Source organism: Oxyura jamaicensis, chromosome 4 (genome assembly GCF_011077185.1).
Source record: "Oxyura jamaicensis isolate SHBP4307 breed ruddy duck chromosome 4, BPBGC_Ojam_1.0, whole genome shotgun sequence".
Taxonomy (NCBI): domain Eukaryota; kingdom Metazoa; phylum Chordata; class Aves; order Anseriformes; family Anatidae; genus Oxyura; species Oxyura jamaicensis.
In genome coordinates this window covers 10005521-10022398 of record NC_048896.1, presented here as the reverse complement: position 1 = coordinate 10022398, position 16878 = coordinate 10005521, and the positions used below count along the sequence as shown (strand labels likewise).

Genomic DNA, 16878 nt, shown 5'->3' with positions numbered 1-16878 from the left:
GTGGGCGGCGGGGCGCGGGGCGGGCGCGTTGCCATGGCGACGGCGGGGCCTGGGTGGGGGGGCGACGGGCGAGCCCGGCCCGGTTAGGCCCGGCCCGGCCCGGCCCGGCCCGGCCCGGCCGGTGATGCGATGGTGTGCGGTGTGTTGGGTGCCCCGCAGGCCGGCCGGAGGACGCGTTCACCGTGCTGGAGCTGTCCGAGTACGCCAAGAGCCGGCCGTGGTGGCGCAGGGTGTTCGCGCCCAGCTCGGGGTCGAGCGCGGAGAAGTACAACGTGGCCACGCAGCTCGTCATCGGCGGCCTCACCGGCTGGTGAGCGGCACCGGGGGCACCGGGGGAGCGGCGGGGGGAGCCCTGCCAGGGCCGGGCCCTAACGGCAAACAGCAGGCTCCTGCCGCACGCCTGAGCGGGGGTCGGTGCTCGCTGGGGCGCTGGTGGCTGCCGTGGTGTCCGTGCTGGTAAAGCGCAGCCCTGCCCGGAGAGCCGCACAGCCTTAGGGCTCTTCTGCCTGCTTGCAAAAGGAACGAGAAGTAAAAGTGCTGCTTGCTTGGGCCGCAGTGAAGCCAGCCTTGTGGTCTGCCTCCCGTGCTCCTTCGTGGAGTAGCAGCAGGTGTGCTGCTGGATCTCCGGGAGGTGATACCTGTTAAAAAAAGCACCGAAATCACGCGCTGATTGTGGTTAAGTCATGTGTTTCCGACTATGCTTTTGGGAGAGCACGATGTTGAAGAGATAAGAATCAAAGCTGTGAAAGCCTGAAAGGCTGTAGTGAGAAGTAAAGAGCTGCCAAGTGTCACTTCTGGCCAGGCACAAATCCTCCTCCTTTTTTCTGCTTGCCTGTGGCCTTCTGCTCCCAGCCAGCCTGTCCCCAAGCCTTCAGCAATCAGCCCCGAAGGCAGACCTGGCTGTAGGATGCGTGATGTGCATGTGTTTGGTGTCATGTTCTCCTCACTGGATCCTGGTTGACTTGCAGGTGCACTGGATTCATCTTCCAGAAAGTTGGCAAGCTGGCAGCAACGGCAGTGGGAGGTGGCTTTTTCCTGCTTCAGGTATGTATGAAGAGAGGGCCAGGCTTTGTGAGAACGCTGTCGGTGGGGAGGAAGGGTTGTCTTAGTGCTCCTTACTTGTTGGGACGTGTGGGGTCAGCTCCCTGCTCTGCCAGAGGCTCTGTGTGCCCTGGGCGTATGTTCCCTGGCACAGGTCGATGCCCCATCTCCACAGGCAGCATAAATAAAGCATGTTAGAACTGGAGACATGCTCAAATGCTGCTCATGGAATTACATTAGAACATCGTAAAAGCACCCTAGATCACCTCAGGGGTACTTCTCAGCTCATAATAGCCAGAACTGATTCAGTCTGTCGGTCTGCAAAGACTTGTTGAAGTTTTGCGGCTGACTGCTGCTGATGTCTCGGAGGGCCAGTTCAAATCCCTGAATGAATTTCCTCCCTACTTTAGTAGCAGCAAAGCGGGATCATAAGCTTCAGGATTGCTGAGAGGTGCTGTCTGCCTGGGGCTGGCTAACAAAGGCCAGGCCGAGGCACGCGGGTGCTGTTGCTGCAGAGGCATCTGAGCAGAATGGAAGCAAGCTTCGGCCATGGTGATCTGCACCGCTGCTGCAGGAGGGGCTGGTCAGCTGGCAGCTGTACCTAGGCCATTTTCTCCAGCCGTTTCTTCTGGTTTCTAAGTATTCAGAAACTGAGGGGAGCCTCTCAGATGCTGAAATCGAGTCCGTATATCCTGCAGGAGGCAGAAAGCTCTCAGACCTCATGCAGCAAGCAGTCTTTGGTGGTTTGCTCCCAGGGCGCTGCATCTCGTGCGACTCGTTCTCACTCTTCTGGTTCCACTTGTTCTGCTAAAAGCCAAAGGCTCGCTCTGAGCAGGGAGGGTTTCACCCCGTTGAATCATCCTGACCAGATGGAATACTCGGGAGGAACAGGCTATTAATAGCAGCGTCCACCCGCAGCAGCAGGAGAGCTGCCGAGCGTCCCAGCGACGTATGTGGCAGCTGTGGGGGGGAAGGGGGGGCAGCTTTACACTAGAGAGGCTGACACGGGCTAAGCTGCAGTGTGCGCCCTTCTGTTAGAGGATTACTGCGGGAGGCAGATGTTGCAGGACAAACATAACCACAGGCATGGTGCTTTGTCCAGTTCCTGAGCTTGTGCGCTTCTCTCAGCCTGCTGGTCCAGGGTGTGGGGGCGGCGTTGGTCAGGGAAGGGGTGGGTGGGCAGGGGGATTCTTTTTAGCCAGGATTTCACTCCAGGAGCTTTCTTTCCACCCCTCAACATTCCAGATCGCAAACCACACAGGGTACATCAAAGTGGACTGGAAGCTAGTGGAACGGGATGTGAACAAAGCCAAGCAGCAGCTGAAGTTTCACAGCAGCGGTAACAAAATGTCTCCAGAAGTGAAAAGCAGAGTGGATGAGGTGAGACAGTTCTTCCAGGGTGTGTGCAGGTGCCCTGCCGGAGGCACAGCAGGAAACAGGATTGAATTCTGGGCTCCTGTGGATCCTCCACCCTGCAAATACAAGGAGGGAGTGCTTGTGTAAAAGCAGAACTAGTGAGATGGCAAAGTTACCTACAGGGATTTGAGGCAGACAGGGCGTCTTCTAGGCGTGACGCCTACTCACCATTTGTTGTGGCAAAGTCCTTGGGGTTGGAAGAAAATGTTCTGGGATTGTGGGGAGCTCGAGAAGCATCTCTGCAGGCTGAGAGGGAAAGCTAAGCAGGTCTGGCGGCGGAGAGGCCTGGTTACTCCGGGCTCTGCCATAGCCTGATCTGACTCACACGTGCCACCAGCAGCCCTTCTGTCAGGCTCAGCTGCACAGCACCTGTCAGAGGATCCGGGCTGTGCTGGGACTGTTTCACAGTTCGGGTGCCACACATACAGCAGGGAGGCCGTTAGGGAGGATGCTGGGCTGGTGCTGAGCAGTCAGCACTCTCCCAGTGTTGCCCACCTGAAAGGAACAGCCTGAGAGGTGCCTTACGGTGGGGAGGGGGGTGAGTGGCTGCTGCTGTTGGAGAACACTCTTGGCTCTTCTCTCCCATGCTTAGGTGATCATATTTCTGAAGAAGAACGTTATCCTGACTGGAGGATTTGCTGGAGGATTTCTGCTTGGAATGGCTTCCTAGGAACTACGGTTGACTCTCCCTTCGTGCCCAGCCTCCCTTGCCCTCCTGTCCTTCCCGTTCCCTTTCATGTAAAAGTCAGTGGATGTTTCCAGCAGGCTCAGCCCCCTGCTCACAGGTTCCAGCCCTTATTTCTTTCAACACTGCTTCTGACTTCCAGCTTTTACCTGTCTGGGTGCTGGGACTGGCCTGAAAGTTTTTGACTTGCAGTGCATCATTGTGATTTCTCTCCCCTCCAAATACACCCAGTCCCAAGTTCTCAGATGCCTTGCAGCCTCATAAACATGTAGTGGCAGAGACATCTCTTAAACGCGCTTCTTTTCAGGTGTCCAGGACCTGTGCATTTGTCTGCCAGTGCGTGTGTACAACAGCTGCCAGCTGCTGACTGCTGTTTAGCTTGCACTTTCTCTGCTCCAGTACCTGGAAAGCCTGTGCCTCCCTCTATGCAGAGCTGGGTCTGAAATGCAGATACTGCTGCGTGTCCTGGAGTGGCTGCAGCGGTGTCGGGGGCAGCGTAGGCTGCGTGGATGAGGAGCATGTTTGTGCTCTGTGTGGCGGTGGGGTTCTGCCCTCCCCCTGCCCTGCACGTGGGTGGCTCTTTGGCTCCTCGTCTCTGTTATTTATAGCCCTTACTGGAAGTGCAGCTCTGGCACTGCAGATGGAAACTGAGCACCACGGGTGGCTCTCCAGACTCTCTCCTTATCCCGTGTTCTGAAAGTCACCACACTTCCCGCACCGTAGAGCTCCTTTCTCTCTTGCTGGCTGTCAGCCTTGTGCTGAGGCGCTCTTGTTGTGCTGGGCAGGCTCCTGGGGTGCTCGCCCTGTCTGTGTCAGGCTGCCTGGTGGCTGCCGTGGTCAGGGGGCAGCTGCCTTCCTGCAGCGTCTCCTGGGACTCGCAGAATCCTTTGAGTGCATTTGGCAACGACTCCCATTTGTTTCTCCCCCGTCCTGAGGCTGTGGTTACGAAGACGCTATGCGGAGCAGCTCAGCCTGCCTGCTTACCTGTCACTCTGCATGCAAAAACAGGGTACTGTAAATAACAGAAAGGGTGGGGAAAAATGGGTGTGCCCCCGTAGGAGTAGATCATTTCCATGCTCCTTGCCTTGGTTTTGTTTCTTCTTTGACTACCATTTCCACAAAAAAAAACCCTGCTTGCTTAATCCCCTTGCTTATTTCCAAGGGCTGTAGCCCTTCTGCAGGTGGTGAGGCAGCCCAGATGCAGAGCTCAGGTGGTCATGGGGGGGTCTGGCCCGGTGCAGTTGTGTGCAGAGCAGAACTCTAACCTACAAGAAAAATGAAAAAAAGTTTTTTAAAAAAAATCTTAGAGGTGTTCTGCATTGGCTGTGCGTGGTTGGCACTAGCACCTCGCAGAGTGTGGGGACTTGCAAGATGTAGGGCGATGTCCTCCAGCAGGTACACGCACGTGTTCTTGCCCAGAACGTTGATGTGAAGCCCACCTTTCACGGGGAACACGCTAGAGAACAGTGATGGGCGTGGGTGCCCGGGACACAGTGGTCAGCAGCTGCACCCCATCTCGTGGGTCGTGTGATGCCGTTCTGAACATAGATTGTTGGCTTGGAGTGGGTACAATGGGGACTCTTCCGCAAAGAGCTGCTGGAAGGGCTGGAGCAGTGGGTTCTGCCCCCAGAGGTTTTGGGCTGAGCACAGGCACTTGTTCATTTTCTTTCATTTTCTTTCACTTCTGATTGAAGTGTCAGCATGGCAACACTTCGATTTAGTTGAGGTTTTCTCACCTTCTGGATATGAAGAGAGGCTGCAGTAGTAAGAAACATAAATCGGTGTCTTTGCTCCTGTCCCACCCTATGTGGCCAGGGAGAATAAAGGAGCAGCTGGGCTCACGTCCTTTTAACGATGACTTTTAGGAAAGCCATCAAGGGCTGCAGGAGTGATGCGATGCAGCAAATAGGTCCTTGATAAGTCGGTGTTTGGGAGTGGAGTGACAGAAGTGTTTTCTTTTTTTAGTAACCCTGCACAGCTGGATGTGGCTGCATTAATACATTTGTATTGCAGAGCATGTCTTGTTCCTGTAGGGAAACAGCATTGCTTCCCCTCTGCCTGGTGTGCTGCCTAACCCCGCTTCTACCGAGGTGCGCTGTTCCTTACAAATCTTTCCCAACGGCGAAGTTCCAAGTAAATCACGAGCAGACCTTAGGGCTGTTGTCAAGCTCAGATGAGTCGCTTTCTGCCCTTTCCAGGGCGGGGTGTACTGGATCCTGCTCCACAGGGTCCCGACTTGCTGCTATGGAGAGGAATGGCCCGGAGAGGGAGCCAAAACGTCTCAGTTCCCGCAGGAAGCGAGTAGTTGAGACAAATTCACGTTGAGTTTGGTGTGAGCACAGGCAGGGAGTGCACAAGGACATCAGCATCTGGCAAATCTTTCTGCTGTGCCGGTGTCGGGCTCACAGCTGGCACTGTTTGACGCTGCGTGCCCACGCTGGAGATCTTGATGCTCTGTGGCAGTGCATTTTCATTGCTGCAGGTGCCAAGATGAGGTGTTCCCCCCCACACTCCCCAACACACTTGCTCCTTTTGGTCTCGTTTCAACAACTTCTGACATCTGAACCAGTATGGGAAGGTTTAAAACACACTAGGCTTTTGAAGTCTTTTTATATATTGTATGTAAATGCTTGTTGAAGTGATATTTTATTAAAGTTTTGCTCTAATTTCCGTGTGAGGTCTGTTGGCTTCTCGGGAACCAGCGCGTTGTGTCTTCGCCTCGCCCTGCGTGTTGCATTTTACTCGTGGGTGCAGTTGGAGCCGGTCTGGTGGCACAGGATGACCAGCCTCCCCTCCTCTGCAGGTGACCCTGGCTGAGGGTGAGCTGCCTTAACAAATCCCTCTACCTGGTGATCCTGGCACCCATCGCCCAAGCTCCCAGAAGTTGGGATGCCTCTGGGGCAGGAGGCGATTCTGCTGCCAGCCTGGCTTCAGGGGTTCCTTGCTCATGGAGTTTGTCTTCATGCCCATTTCTATTCAGGTAGAGCAAAGACTTTTTAATAGGTGCAACAGAAGCCTACATATTTTATCATGTATTACTGATTTTCTTTCTCTTGCTCAGATCGGGCAAGAGGGAAAAATGAGCTGCTTGTCAAGTGTTTGAGCTGCTTCACATCATTGTCGTGATTCTCTACTGCTTCTCAAGAGCACTGGCCACCCTGCCACACCTCTGTTTTGTTGTCCAGTAAGGCTAGCCCTGAAATATTCCGAGCCCAGGCTGTGAAAATACCAAGCAGCTTCTATTTAAACACGATAATGTCACATGTAGCTCTGGACAGTGAACAGCAGCCAAGCTGCCCGGCTTACAGCTATGCTGGGTTCTCAATAAACAACCACACCGAGACTGCAATTTGTTCCAGTCATTTATTTTGTATTATGGTATTTCAGAGCAGTGAATACAGATGGTTTGCTCTTCTAGGCTTCAATACACTCATCTATTGTGCCTAGACTACAGTGGTCTGTTTATAGAAGCTGTATTTCATAATTAATTGTACTTGATCACAGCACAAAAGTCCTTACGGCTAGATCTAATGACAGAGTTAGTGGCCTAGTGGGTTCAAAGTCTGGTATGTGGGTGCCCTGGACTTGGCACCCACTGAGGTGCCTGGACTCCTGCTACAGTGGACGGAGAGACGTAGGCAGCTCTAAAAGGTGATGCAGGAACCTGTCTACCAAGCTCTTCCTACAGGTCACAGGAAATTCTGCTGCACAGGTGAGCGCTTCTGAAAAGCCATCTCTCCCTGGGGTCCAGACACAGACGGTTTGTGTGTGAGTCTGAAATGCTGTACCAAAAGTGGGTGCCTCCAACTGCTTGTTCAGGAAGTGGCACCTAAGTCGGTTCTTGGATCTAGCCCAGGGCTTTGTGATAGGCCCCTGGGTACCAGCGCGCTGAATTACGCTGGATTTATAACATATTGCTTAAAGGTCTTCAATTATACAGAAATTTATAAATTTTATATCAACAGTCAGATTTTCCAAATGAATATTGCTTTTTTAAAAAAATCCTATTCCTGTAGCAATCCCTGAAATAATGTTCCTGTAACATCTTTATTGTCATGCAAATAGCAGCGTGTAGGCAATTCAAATATAGTAATCAAAACCCTGTCCAGTGGGAAAGTGAGGCACTTAGGCAAAGTGACGTGTAGTCACTCATGAGCTATGCAAAACCTAGGAACGAACCCCGGACCTGATTCCCGTTCTTGAGCTTGAACCACTGGACAGGTGAATGTTGTCTGGAACTACTGCATGATGGCAGCAATACCTCTGCGGTGTCAAGATGGACTTTGTTTTATGTGTCACGCTTAAACTCACTCTTATGAGCACATTTCCTGTACCTCCCACTCTAGAAGCCAGAGTAACTTGGTTCCAGCCCTCCATTTTGAGAGCGAGGATGGGTTAGAGTAAGGTAAGCATTCTAAAAACATCAAACCGATTTTTCACAGACACAGTCGCAATGCGAAGACAATGTAGATGATGTTTTGGTACAGAAAATACAGTCTGGTAACCAGGCCATCTCTTGGTACTGCGTTATACTTTTTGGTGCACGGGATGGTGTGTTCTAGGAGCCTTCTGGCTTTCCTGAAAGTCTGGAGAAGGCTCGGAAAAAAACACACGTGGGCTCTGCAGGTGAGTCCGTGCTCTCGCACCTGCCGGAGCTGCATTGTGTTACTGAGGTGGTGGAGGAATTCCTTCTGAAATAGTCTTAAGCTTTTCTCTCTCTCTTTCTTCTCTCTCAAAACCTGAACAACAGATGGAGCGGCCCTTGGGGTACCGGGCGCAGCACTTCCGCATCTCCTGAAGCACAGCTGCACACTTAGACTCCACGTAGTTGTTCGCTGGAAAATAGAAAGGAGACACAAAGTCTACACAGGGGAACCGGTGCTGACCCCGAGGGGCTGTGTCTAGCCTTTGGATGCTGGGCAGTGTGCTGCTCTGACAGGCAAGAACTGCTGACAGGCATTTTGTCACTTTCCTGCTCTACAAAAAAAGTCTCTCCTTGGTGTCAGCTGTCTAACGCAATGCTAATGCAGCCTTGCTGATCTGGATGGAGCACCTTCTGTCCCCCGGTTTTGTGGCTACCTCACCACTCCAGCAGGAATGAGGCTTCCCTAACGGCTGCCCTTTGCTCCCTACTTTCTTTAGCCTGTGTGCTTTCAAGCTGGATCGTGTGATCCCTGCTCTTCCACTCTGCTGCCGTGTCGTGACAAGGTTTGCAACGTCTAAGGGCACCCAAAGAGGTGCTGGTATAAATGGGGACGAGCGGGCCCGTCATCCCTGTGGGGCTGGCCAAAGGAAGGGGTGGGGCGTGTGGCTGCAGCCCTCCTGCTGCTGCCAGGGGCAGGATGCGGTTAGCAGGGAGCCCCGCAGCCTGCCAGGAGTGTAAGCCAGCCGGCTGCCGGCAGCTGAAACGGAGGGCAGGGAGGCAGCGGCATGGCCCCCTTCCACATAAGGGTTCCCCCTCCAGCTCAGGCAGCCCCTCAGCCACACCGCTGGGACCTGTCCTCTCCCTTTCCTTCCTAGGCACCTGCTCTCGGACACTGGCAGAGAGGGGACACCGGGCTGAACGGGCTGCTAGCCCTGTCCCACCGTGACTGGGTGTTCACAGCACACATCCCTGCGCCTCCTCGGTACTGCCTTTGTTTCAGGCTCAGCGAGGTTCCCGCTGTGCCGGCGGCTCAGGTGCCTCGCTCAGCTCTCGCCCCTTGCCTGACGCCGCTATCCGGGCAGCGCGGCGGTGTGACGCTGAGCTCTGTGGGGCCGGCTCGGGAGGGGAGCCCCGGGCTAGGCGAGCAGGCCGCGGGTGGCTCGTGTGGCCCCCTGCCTGCCTGCCGGCCTGCGGAGGGGCGCAGGGACACCCGCCTCTGCCGCAAGGGCGAGCAGCACAGACTGCACGGCCACGCTCATCCCCACCGCTGACTTTGGAGGACTAAAAGGAGCGGCAGCAAACGTCGTGCCAGCTGGAGAGTGCCCTCTTTTAAGGGGCAAAGCAGCCTGCTCGGAGCTCGGGGCTCTGAATTCCCTACTAGGGTTTGTGAGGGACGTGTAATACAAGCACAGAGGTCACCCCTGAGAAAAAGGCTTCAGTGATGTTACTGCTTTGTACAAAAAAAAGGCTTGAGCCTGCCCAGGGATCCCAAAGGCGAGCCCTTTGCAGGCCTGGCTGGCCACGGTCACTTCCAGATTACCCTTAACTTACAGCGGAGGTGCTCTGGTCTCAGCGCCCAGCCTCACCTGGCCCTCACCAGTTACCTGCAGCAGCTGGGGCTCAGACCCAGCAGGGCTTCTGCCAGGCCCTAGGAAACTAAGACTAACAGCTCCAGGTGGCTTGGGAAGGATACCTGCAGCTCCATCCACCTGCTCAAAGGCCCTGCTGCTCTCCCTTGGGTTCGAGACGAAGAAGCTGGCAACCTAGGTGTGGCAGGTCCTTGGAAAGGAAAGCTAATCTCTCTCTGCCATAAGGTTCCTACGATGAGTGCTCCGAGGGCTTGCCTAACCGTTCCTGTGCCTGTGCAGGTTTGTTTCTAGAACTACTGCTACGTTCAGGCACACCCTGCTATCCGTCAGGGATGCATTCCTGTAAAGCACAATGGTTAGTTATACAGTGGACAGCAGAACACAAAAAAGATTTACAGTGGGCATTCAGTCTCACAGAGGAAGCAGGCAAGATCTTTTGAAACAATGACCCACTGCAAAACAGCGGGCTCAGAAAAGCCAGCATCTCCCAGTGCTCCTGCTCCTGCCCTCATCCTCCGCACGGCATACACTGTGGGTATTAGTCAGCTAATGCTCTGTGTACATCCTCTATTAAATTAATTCTTGCAGGAAAAATTGCTTCGCTGTCTGTCAACTCAGCTGCTTCATCTGTGCAGCTCAGGCAATATCACAGCAGGGAAATGCACGCACAACAGCACTCCAGAACGTTAGCTAGAGAAGTGGAGGATGGGGGCGTGCGCGTAGCAGCATCTAGAAGCTTCTCTGCTAACACTTAACCGGTCAGATCAAATCTGTACACAAACCTACGCAGGTAAAACACTCGGAGTAACCTCCACGACTGTTATGAAAATAGCATTGTCATAGCTGGGACCACAACGCTGATAAACATTAGCTTTTAAGTGCAGTTACTATGGGGAGAGAAGGCTGCCACAAGAACGCTTCAAACTATCGGGACAGTGGGAACGAATCAGGCAGTGTATTCACACAGGGAGGGGATTAGTTGAGCCCTTGCTTTGAGCTGAACACAGCTTCCAAAAAACAATCCTGGGAAAAACAGACATCGACCTGGCTGACTTGCTTTTCCCTACTTTCTCCCAGATGCTTTCCCCCTGTGCCATTCCCCCAGCCAGCAGGGGCTGTTGTGGCAGCTGCACTGGTTGCAATCTCCGTGTTTGCAGCAGGCTGCAAAGCCATCCCTCTGCTTCCCCACGTCTCCTACCCAAATCTCTGTATTTCAGCCACCTGCTTGCAGTCTGCAGACAAATTAAAGGCAGAAATGAGTTGTCGTGGCACTGCCTTGGCTGCCTGAGCTGTGGCACTGCCAGCCTCTTGCCTGTCTGCCCTGGGTACCGCAGTGAGTTCCTGAGAGGCTCAGCGCACGGTTAGGGCTCTGCCAGGTGGGTTAGGAAGAACTTCTTCCCACGAGGCGGAGCTGTCTTGGCACACGGGAATGTTTTATCTTACTTGTTCTACAGGGCAAGTTGTTTTCCAAGAAGCAACCAATTTTTTTAAGAAATATTTTTCTCTGCAAGTAACAAACCTGCTCTCCCCAACTCAGGCTCCCAAAGCACATTATCACATCATCTCCCCCTTCCCTACAAATATCTGGCTAAGCTATTACAAAACAGCTGTGAAAGGTCTCCGGAGGACACCGGTCCATCTCCTACCTTGAGGCCAGATCACATATACCACATCTCTTCCTGCCAGACATCTGTCTGACCTGCTCTTAAGATACGCCTCGAGCTAAACACTCCGCAGTCTTCTGCAATCCGCCCACTGCCTCACTACCCACTCTGCAAGAGAGCTTATTATAATGTCTAGCTCTCCCCGCCTACAGCTCGGTCCCAAGACTACACAGAGGCTCTCACTACTGGCAAGGAGAACGCTCCGTCAGAAATAAACACTTTGCTGTTACAAACGCTCCGTTTTGTACTAATGGTGTCTCGTCACTTACAACCGAGCACAACGGAACTCTCTTAAAACCAGACATTGTAATTTGGTTCGCTTTGCAATCAGGTCACCCTCATGTGCTTGCTTGCTTCCTCCTCAAGGTGAAAGGAGAGCTGGGTTAGGTTAAAAGAATCAAGTTCCACCAAAACTCCAGACACCAAAAAGACAAAATGACACTTGGTACCTTGCAAGCATTTCTGTATTTCACAGGCTTGTTTCTGGCAGGGATCCTTCTGGGACATGTTCAGAGAACTAAAATGATAGGAAAACGTTACTGTAGAAATAATGTTTGGGGGTGGGAGGGAAAGACACTGTCTTACAGCCCTGGCTTTAGAGTTCCCAATTTGCCTCTCTACCACAGACAGTTCAGAAAGCACCTACTGATGCCTGCCAACACAGACAGGGGTTCCCCAGCCTGCCAGTGAACACACGGCGTTCACAGCACCCCTCTCCCAGGGGCAACTCATTAGCGGCCTCCGTACGTGACAGCTCTGTCTGGCTAAAGGATGCAGGCAGTGAGTACGGGGAGCTTTGACACTGCTGTGACTGGAGGCCTTTTGCTTTCCTCTGGTCAGAATGTGTCCTGCTCCACCTGGAAGCGCAAAGATTCCAACAGCGACTGAAATGAACGTGCCTGTCCTTTTTAACGGTTCGATGCCCCTAAACCTTATGCTGAAACATGTGTTTGTGTAAAAGCCCTCTCTGCGAGCTCTACACGTCCGGGAGCTTGGTGTTACCCATGTAGCTGCATCTGGAGGAGGAGTTTAGGGGAAAAATACAACAAAACACTGTAGGTACGTATGTGCTGTAAAAACAACAACAACAAAGGGGCTTTTCGTTGCAGGAGAAATCCTCTCGGAATTCCCCCCAAAAGAAACAGCTCCACCACAATCACATCCCCGAAAAGCAGGATTTCAGACAATCAATTTGACTTTCTGCAGCTGTGACGCCTGTAACCGTGATCTCAAATCAAAAGCGAAGCAGAAGCTGGTGGGAGCAGCAGTTGGATGAGAGACCTCTAAGGGAAAGCATGGCTGTGGCTGAAAGTGGTGGTGGGACGTGTGCTCCCCCAGAGCCACAGTTCAGCTCTTGCCCCTGCCCAGAGCTGGGGAGGTGCTGCCTTTCAACCTTCTGGTCGTTCACCATCCCGCAGCACTGGGCAGTACCGCTAGGACATTACTTCCAGCATCCTGGCCAAACTCCACTTAGGGCAATTCCATTCTGCCTACCTAGGACTCCCCCTGATGTTTCAATTGGACACGATACTCCTCTTCACTGCCTGTCCTAACTCTCGTGTGATGTTGCTGTGTGTTGTTTAAGTGCCTCCACCCCAGGGGTGGCTGCATTTCAGTGGAGAGAGAATCATTTATTGTACAAAACATACAAGGACATCTTCCTAGAGCGACTGCTCCTGAAAGACAAAAATTGGCATTAAAGAAGGACCGGGGATAAACAGCACAGTACAAAGCAGGGGTAATGTCTCCACGTACCAGATTAATCACCAGGCACGAGTTTAAGCAGCAGTTCTTCAACACCACCGAGCTGTAAGCGACAAGGAAAAGTTCAATACGTCTACAGTTACCGGGGCTGAGCTAACGGACTTCAATAAAACAACAGTCCTCTGCCGTCCCTCAAGGATCTCAAATGACTTCACAAACAGGAATGACTATGGTCTATTGTCGCCACCATCCTTACCATGAGATGGTGCTCTATCTCCCAAACGCGAGAGTTACTATCCCTGTACTGCTCACCCTGGGACAGCTGCCACATATGAGGCAGCCGGGATGGGGGGAGCTGGCTGGGTCGCAGCGCCTCACCCAGGGGAACCTGAACTCTTTGGATCCGAGCCCTCAGCATACCTTCCTCCTGGGGGAGAGCAACAGAGAGAGGAGGCAGTTACTGGCAATGCAGCAGAGGCACCTGCAACATCAAAGCCACAACCACGGCGAAGCCCAACGCCCACTTGCCTCTTCCGCAGCCACGAGCCACGTTTTGCGGTGCTCATCGCAGTAAACACCCACGCGGCGCACCCACAGGCGGACGGGAGGAGCGCCCGCATGCCCTCCTTCTGCCATGCCCTCGGCCGCTCCTCGGCGCTCCGTCAGGTGTGCGGCATCGGCGCGCGCGTGGGCTCCTTAGCTCTGGGCACGGAGAAAGCTCTCGGACCTGAAAGGCACCTCGGGGCGGCGTCTGACTTACTGGGGGGGGTGCTAAGTGCTGAAGGGTCCCTAGAAGGCAGCCTGCGGGACTAAGGTGATGCCTACGCGAGAGGAGGCTGCACGGCAGGTTGTACGCCGGGGCGTGCGCGCTATGTGGCGTCGGTAAGGCATTCTGGGGCAAAAGGTGCTATAGGTACACAGTTAAACCCTGTGAATATGGGCTTGGCTTGTTCCGCTAACAGTCCTATTAACAGTCTTCGTGTCACATAGGAAAAAAAGAAAGAAAAAGAAGAAAAAAAGTGATTCACGCAGGAGTTCCGTGGCTAATGATGGTCTAAATCCCAAAAGCAAAACTTGCGACAACGGGTGAGATTAGCTTAACAAGAACGAGGATCACTCTGGAGACAAAGCATGAGACTCCGTACGCTTGGCTCTCACATTTGGATCTTGCAGAGCTGTCATTGTGCAGGGTCCTTGGTCTCATCTCCTATGAGGGTAGCAGCATTGTCCGTTCATACACAGGCTTCTCGTGAACAGCTCGTGTTACTCTGCGTAGTTCAGATTTTGGGTGCTTACTGAGAGCCAACGATAGCAGCAGGGGCAAAGGAATTTTGGACATGGAGGCGGTTCTTCCTCCCAGAATGTTTGTTTAACGGCAAGTTTGTCTGGGTGCCAGTTAGAGCAAGCTGAGCCATTGGCAAGTGGAGGTCAGGGAAAATGATTCTCTCTTTGAACCCTAGAAGAGGTAATCAAAACGGTACAGACAGTCTTCATTCTTTATCTAGGTTTAAAGCAGAAGAGAATTAGGCTGCGATACATGTAACATCGTCCTGCTACCAAGCAGCTGCAATACTCCTGTCCCAGTGAAACACAGTGAGCTTCCGAGAACTCGTGGAGTTATAAGGCGTGTTTCGGACAGAAGCAAGAAAATCTGGGTACAAAATAAAGCAGGGAAGGTCAGGGAGAGAAAAATAATGTTATACACTGGGGTACAAACACAACAGGAAACACACGTCCACGCTGCCTCCTCTATCTTACACCAGCGGTTCTCTGCCTTTCCCAGCCTAAGGACCGCTGAGCGTTTCTGAACACCAAACACCGCCCACGGATCAGCCTGACCAGCACTCTCACGGTATTGCCATCTACAACAAGGAAAACTTGGAGCGTTCCTTTATTATTTCTTTTTCTCCCATTCTGTTTGCTTCCTTGCTTGACGTGTGGCAATGCGTGTGTGTTACAGAAAGCTCTGCAGACCATCCCGTGGGGGGTTACAGCCATGCCAGGCAACGCCCCGGCAGCCGGCACTTAAAGGAATGTGACAGCAGACTGACAAGCCTCACGAGGCCTTCGGCAACGAGCTGCGAGGGTTAAAGGGACATCTCTGCAAGTCCTAGTCGTTCTGCTTCACCCTAAGTTGCTTTACAAATGTAAGCCCACGTGTGGAAATCACTTTGCCCAACAGTGCAGCGCAGCAATCGCCACTGCTCACTTTCAGTCAGCAGAATGTAATTACCCAGGCTGGAATTTGGCCAGGACACTCTCCTACTCTGTGGTATAATGCCAAAAGCTCCATCATGACCAAAAATGCTCACAAACTTGCTTTCATACCCCGCTCAAAGCTGGAATTTCCACAGCTCATCATCCCCAGCACAAGAAGATGTTGTCAGCTCAATATTGATTCAGGTCTGGAAAAATATTGCCCAGTAAGTGAACACCACCGCTTCCTACAGCAAGTGAGCTCTCCCGGAAGGTCTCCTATCCAAGTACTAACCTGGATCAGCCTTGCTGAGGACTAAAGCACCGCACGTATCTCTGTGTTTCCTGTGTATGAGCACGGTGGCAGTGAGAGGTACAGGGCCGACAGAACGAGGGCTCATGCAGACACCGTGCAGAATGGGCAGCGGGTAACATCGCCTTTTTGGTCTTTGCCCCAGTAATTTGACCCAAACTTCCTCCGAGCTCCACAGCTCTGAGTTCAGTTGCCAGAGTTCACAGGCTCGGTCTGACCTCGCTTTTCTCCAGTCTCTAAGACTGTTACGAGGGGGCCCAGGTGGAGCCACAAATAAAATGTTGAGGTTGGGCAAAACCACCAATTGGGTCTGAAGTGCGACAGGCCTGTCTTTGGAACTCGAACATACGAAAGGAACAGGAGCTTTGAGAAAGCATGCGCTTAGACAACTGCACCTAAAACGTCAAGACGGGAAAAACTTACACGATTCCTACTTTTTGCTGATTTTATCAGAAAGCAATAAAAGAGCCTGGAGGAAGACAGAGTTGAGAGAAGTGAGCTTACTTACAGTCAAAGCAAGTTGTAAAAACTTCCTGATATTGCTCGATTCGTTATCTATACCCTGAAAAACCCATCCAACAAAAACCAATCATCTCAAATTTGCAGGATTGCAGTGTCATCCTTGGACGCTGATTTCAATGTTGCCATCAACATAATTGCATAAACTGAGCAGTTTGAGGTTGGGGGCTGCGGAGATTTAAAGCCCAGCCCCATGGACATCCACAAGACCTGCAGGAGTTCTGTCCAGCTCGGTATCGGGCCTTGAGGTTTAATGCTGTTCTGGGACCTGGATGGCTTTCTGAGCCACACCACACATGAACAAGTGTGAAGGTGGCCAGCAGCAGGACTGAACCTTGTGACGAAGATAATTTATTTGCTTTGAAAGTGGGTGCGTTAAAATATTTTAACAGAACGACGACAGAAATTGCTCCAGCTGCAGCTCGGACCACCCCCAGCGCTGCAGCTCGGCGTGCTGACCAGCCCCTTGTTCTGCTTTAGAGGGGGACGGGGTCAGACTGGTGGAGGAGCTCAGCTGCCATGTAGGCACCGAGGGAAGAAGCGATGCTGAGGCTCGGCGCATCGGGCACAGAGCTGCGCTAGCACGGCTGCACGGCTCGGGACCAAAGCCGGCCAGCTGGGCCCCACGTGCATGGGTCTTGGGGAGCCAAGTGGGAGCCGATCCTTCCCAAAAAGCCAGCCTGTGTCTCACTGCGAGACAGGGCTCGGACGAGCTGTGTGCTGGGCTGCCTGCGCTGGAACTTCTCTGTGGGGTCTGGGCTCTGGGGTTTGGACTCGCGGGGTCTGGAGGCTCTGGGGCTTGGGTGCGTTGGGGCTTGGACTCCTGGGGGCTTGGGCTTTGGGGCTCTGGGCTTTGGGACTTGGACTTTTGGGCTTTGGGCTTTGGGGACTTGGACTCTTGGGGGTCTGGGCTCTTTGGGGCTCGGCCCCTGCCGTGCCCGTGGCGCTGTCCCCACCACGCGCCTCCAGCAGCGGCTCCCGGCCCGCCCGCGGGGCAGCGGCGGCTGAGGGCCCGCGCGGGCTGCCCTGGGCACGGCGGGGGGGGGGGGGGGGGAGGGGGGGGGGGGGCGCGGGGGGGGGGGGGCGCGGCGGGGTCCCGGTGCCGG

The 16878-nt window shown here is 53.4% G+C and overlaps 3 protein-coding genes across 6 annotated transcripts in view; 1 reads left to right on the top strand and 2 right to left on the bottom strand.

The window, feature by feature from the left end:
- FUNDC2 (FUN14 domain containing 2) overlaps positions 1-5808 on the top strand; it is a 6268-nt gene extending 460 nt beyond the window's left edge. Inside the window, exons 2-5 of the mRNA XM_035325321.1 lie at positions 158-310; positions 969-1044; positions 2287-2421; positions 3050-5808. Coding sequence (XP_035181212.1) covers positions 158-310; positions 969-1044; positions 2287-2421; positions 3050-3127 — 442 coding nt within the window. The 3' untranslated portion in view covers positions 3128-5808. The remainder of the gene's footprint in view (positions 1-157; positions 311-968; positions 1045-2286; positions 2422-3049) is intronic.
- A 683-nt stretch (positions 5809-6491) lies between these two features.
- CMC4 (C-X9-C motif containing 4) lies at positions 6492-16157 on the bottom strand. Of its 3 annotated transcripts, none has more exons than XM_035325326.1 (3): positions 15762-16157; positions 11490-11557; positions 6492-7977 (listed from the first exon to the last, which is right to left on the bottom strand). In XM_035325326.1, the coding sequence occupies exons 2-3, from the start codon at positions 11545-11547 to the stop codon at positions 7808-7810; spliced, it is 228 nt and encodes a 75-aa protein (XP_035181217.1). In that variant the 5' UTR covers positions 11548-11557; positions 15762-16157; the 3' UTR covers positions 6492-7807. The 3 variants fall into 3 exon arrangements, with proteins under 3 accessions (XP_035181217.1, XP_035181216.1, XP_035181215.1); XM_035325325.1 differs by lacking the exon at positions 15762-16157 and adding an exon at positions 15677-15742; XM_035325324.1 differs by lacking the exon at positions 15762-16157 and adding an exon at positions 12535-12673.
- Positions 11487-15670, bottom strand: MTCP1 (mature T cell proliferation 1). 2 transcript variants are annotated; one of them, XM_035325323.1, is made up of 4 exons: positions 13273-15670; positions 13001-13171; positions 12796-12847; positions 11487-11557 (listed from the first exon to the last, which is right to left on the bottom strand). In XM_035325323.1, exons 1-3 carry the CDS (start codon positions 13378-13380, stop codon positions 12800-12802), a joined length of 327 nt encoding a protein of 108 aa, XP_035181214.1. In that variant the 5' UTR covers positions 13381-15670; the 3' UTR covers positions 11487-11557; positions 12796-12799. The 2 variants fall into 2 exon arrangements, with proteins under 2 accessions (XP_035181214.1, XP_035181213.1); XM_035325322.1 differs by lacking the exon at positions 11487-11557 and adding an exon at positions 12577-12716 and having other exon boundaries at positions 13273-14744.
- Positions 16158-16878: the final 721 nt, after the last annotated feature.

What these genes read in the sequence shown, in the direction of transcription:
- CMC4 (XM_035325326.1), bottom strand. Translation starts at nt 11,547, where the DNA reads ATGTCCCAGAAGGATCCCTGCCAGAAACAAGCCTGTGAAATACAGAAA. An exon ending in AATACAGAAATGCTTGCAAG is followed by an intron (nt 7,978 to 11,489) that starts GTACCAAGTGTC and finishes TCTATTTTCCAG; the next exon opens with CGAACAACTACGTGGAGTCT.
- MTCP1 (XM_035325323.1), bottom strand. Translation starts at nt 13,380, where the DNA reads ATGGCAGAAGGAGGGCATGCGGGCGCTCCTCCCGTCCGCCTGTGGGTG. An exon ending in GGCTCGTGGCTGCGGAAGAG is followed by an intron (nt 13,172 to 13,272) that starts GCAAGTGGGCGT and finishes GCTCTCCCCCAG; the next exon opens with GAGGAAGGTATGCTGAGGGC. An exon ending in AGATAGAGCACCATCTCATG is followed by an intron (nt 12,848 to 13,000) that starts GTAAGGATGGTG and finishes TGTCGCTTACAG; the next exon opens with CTCGGTGGTGTTGAAGAACT.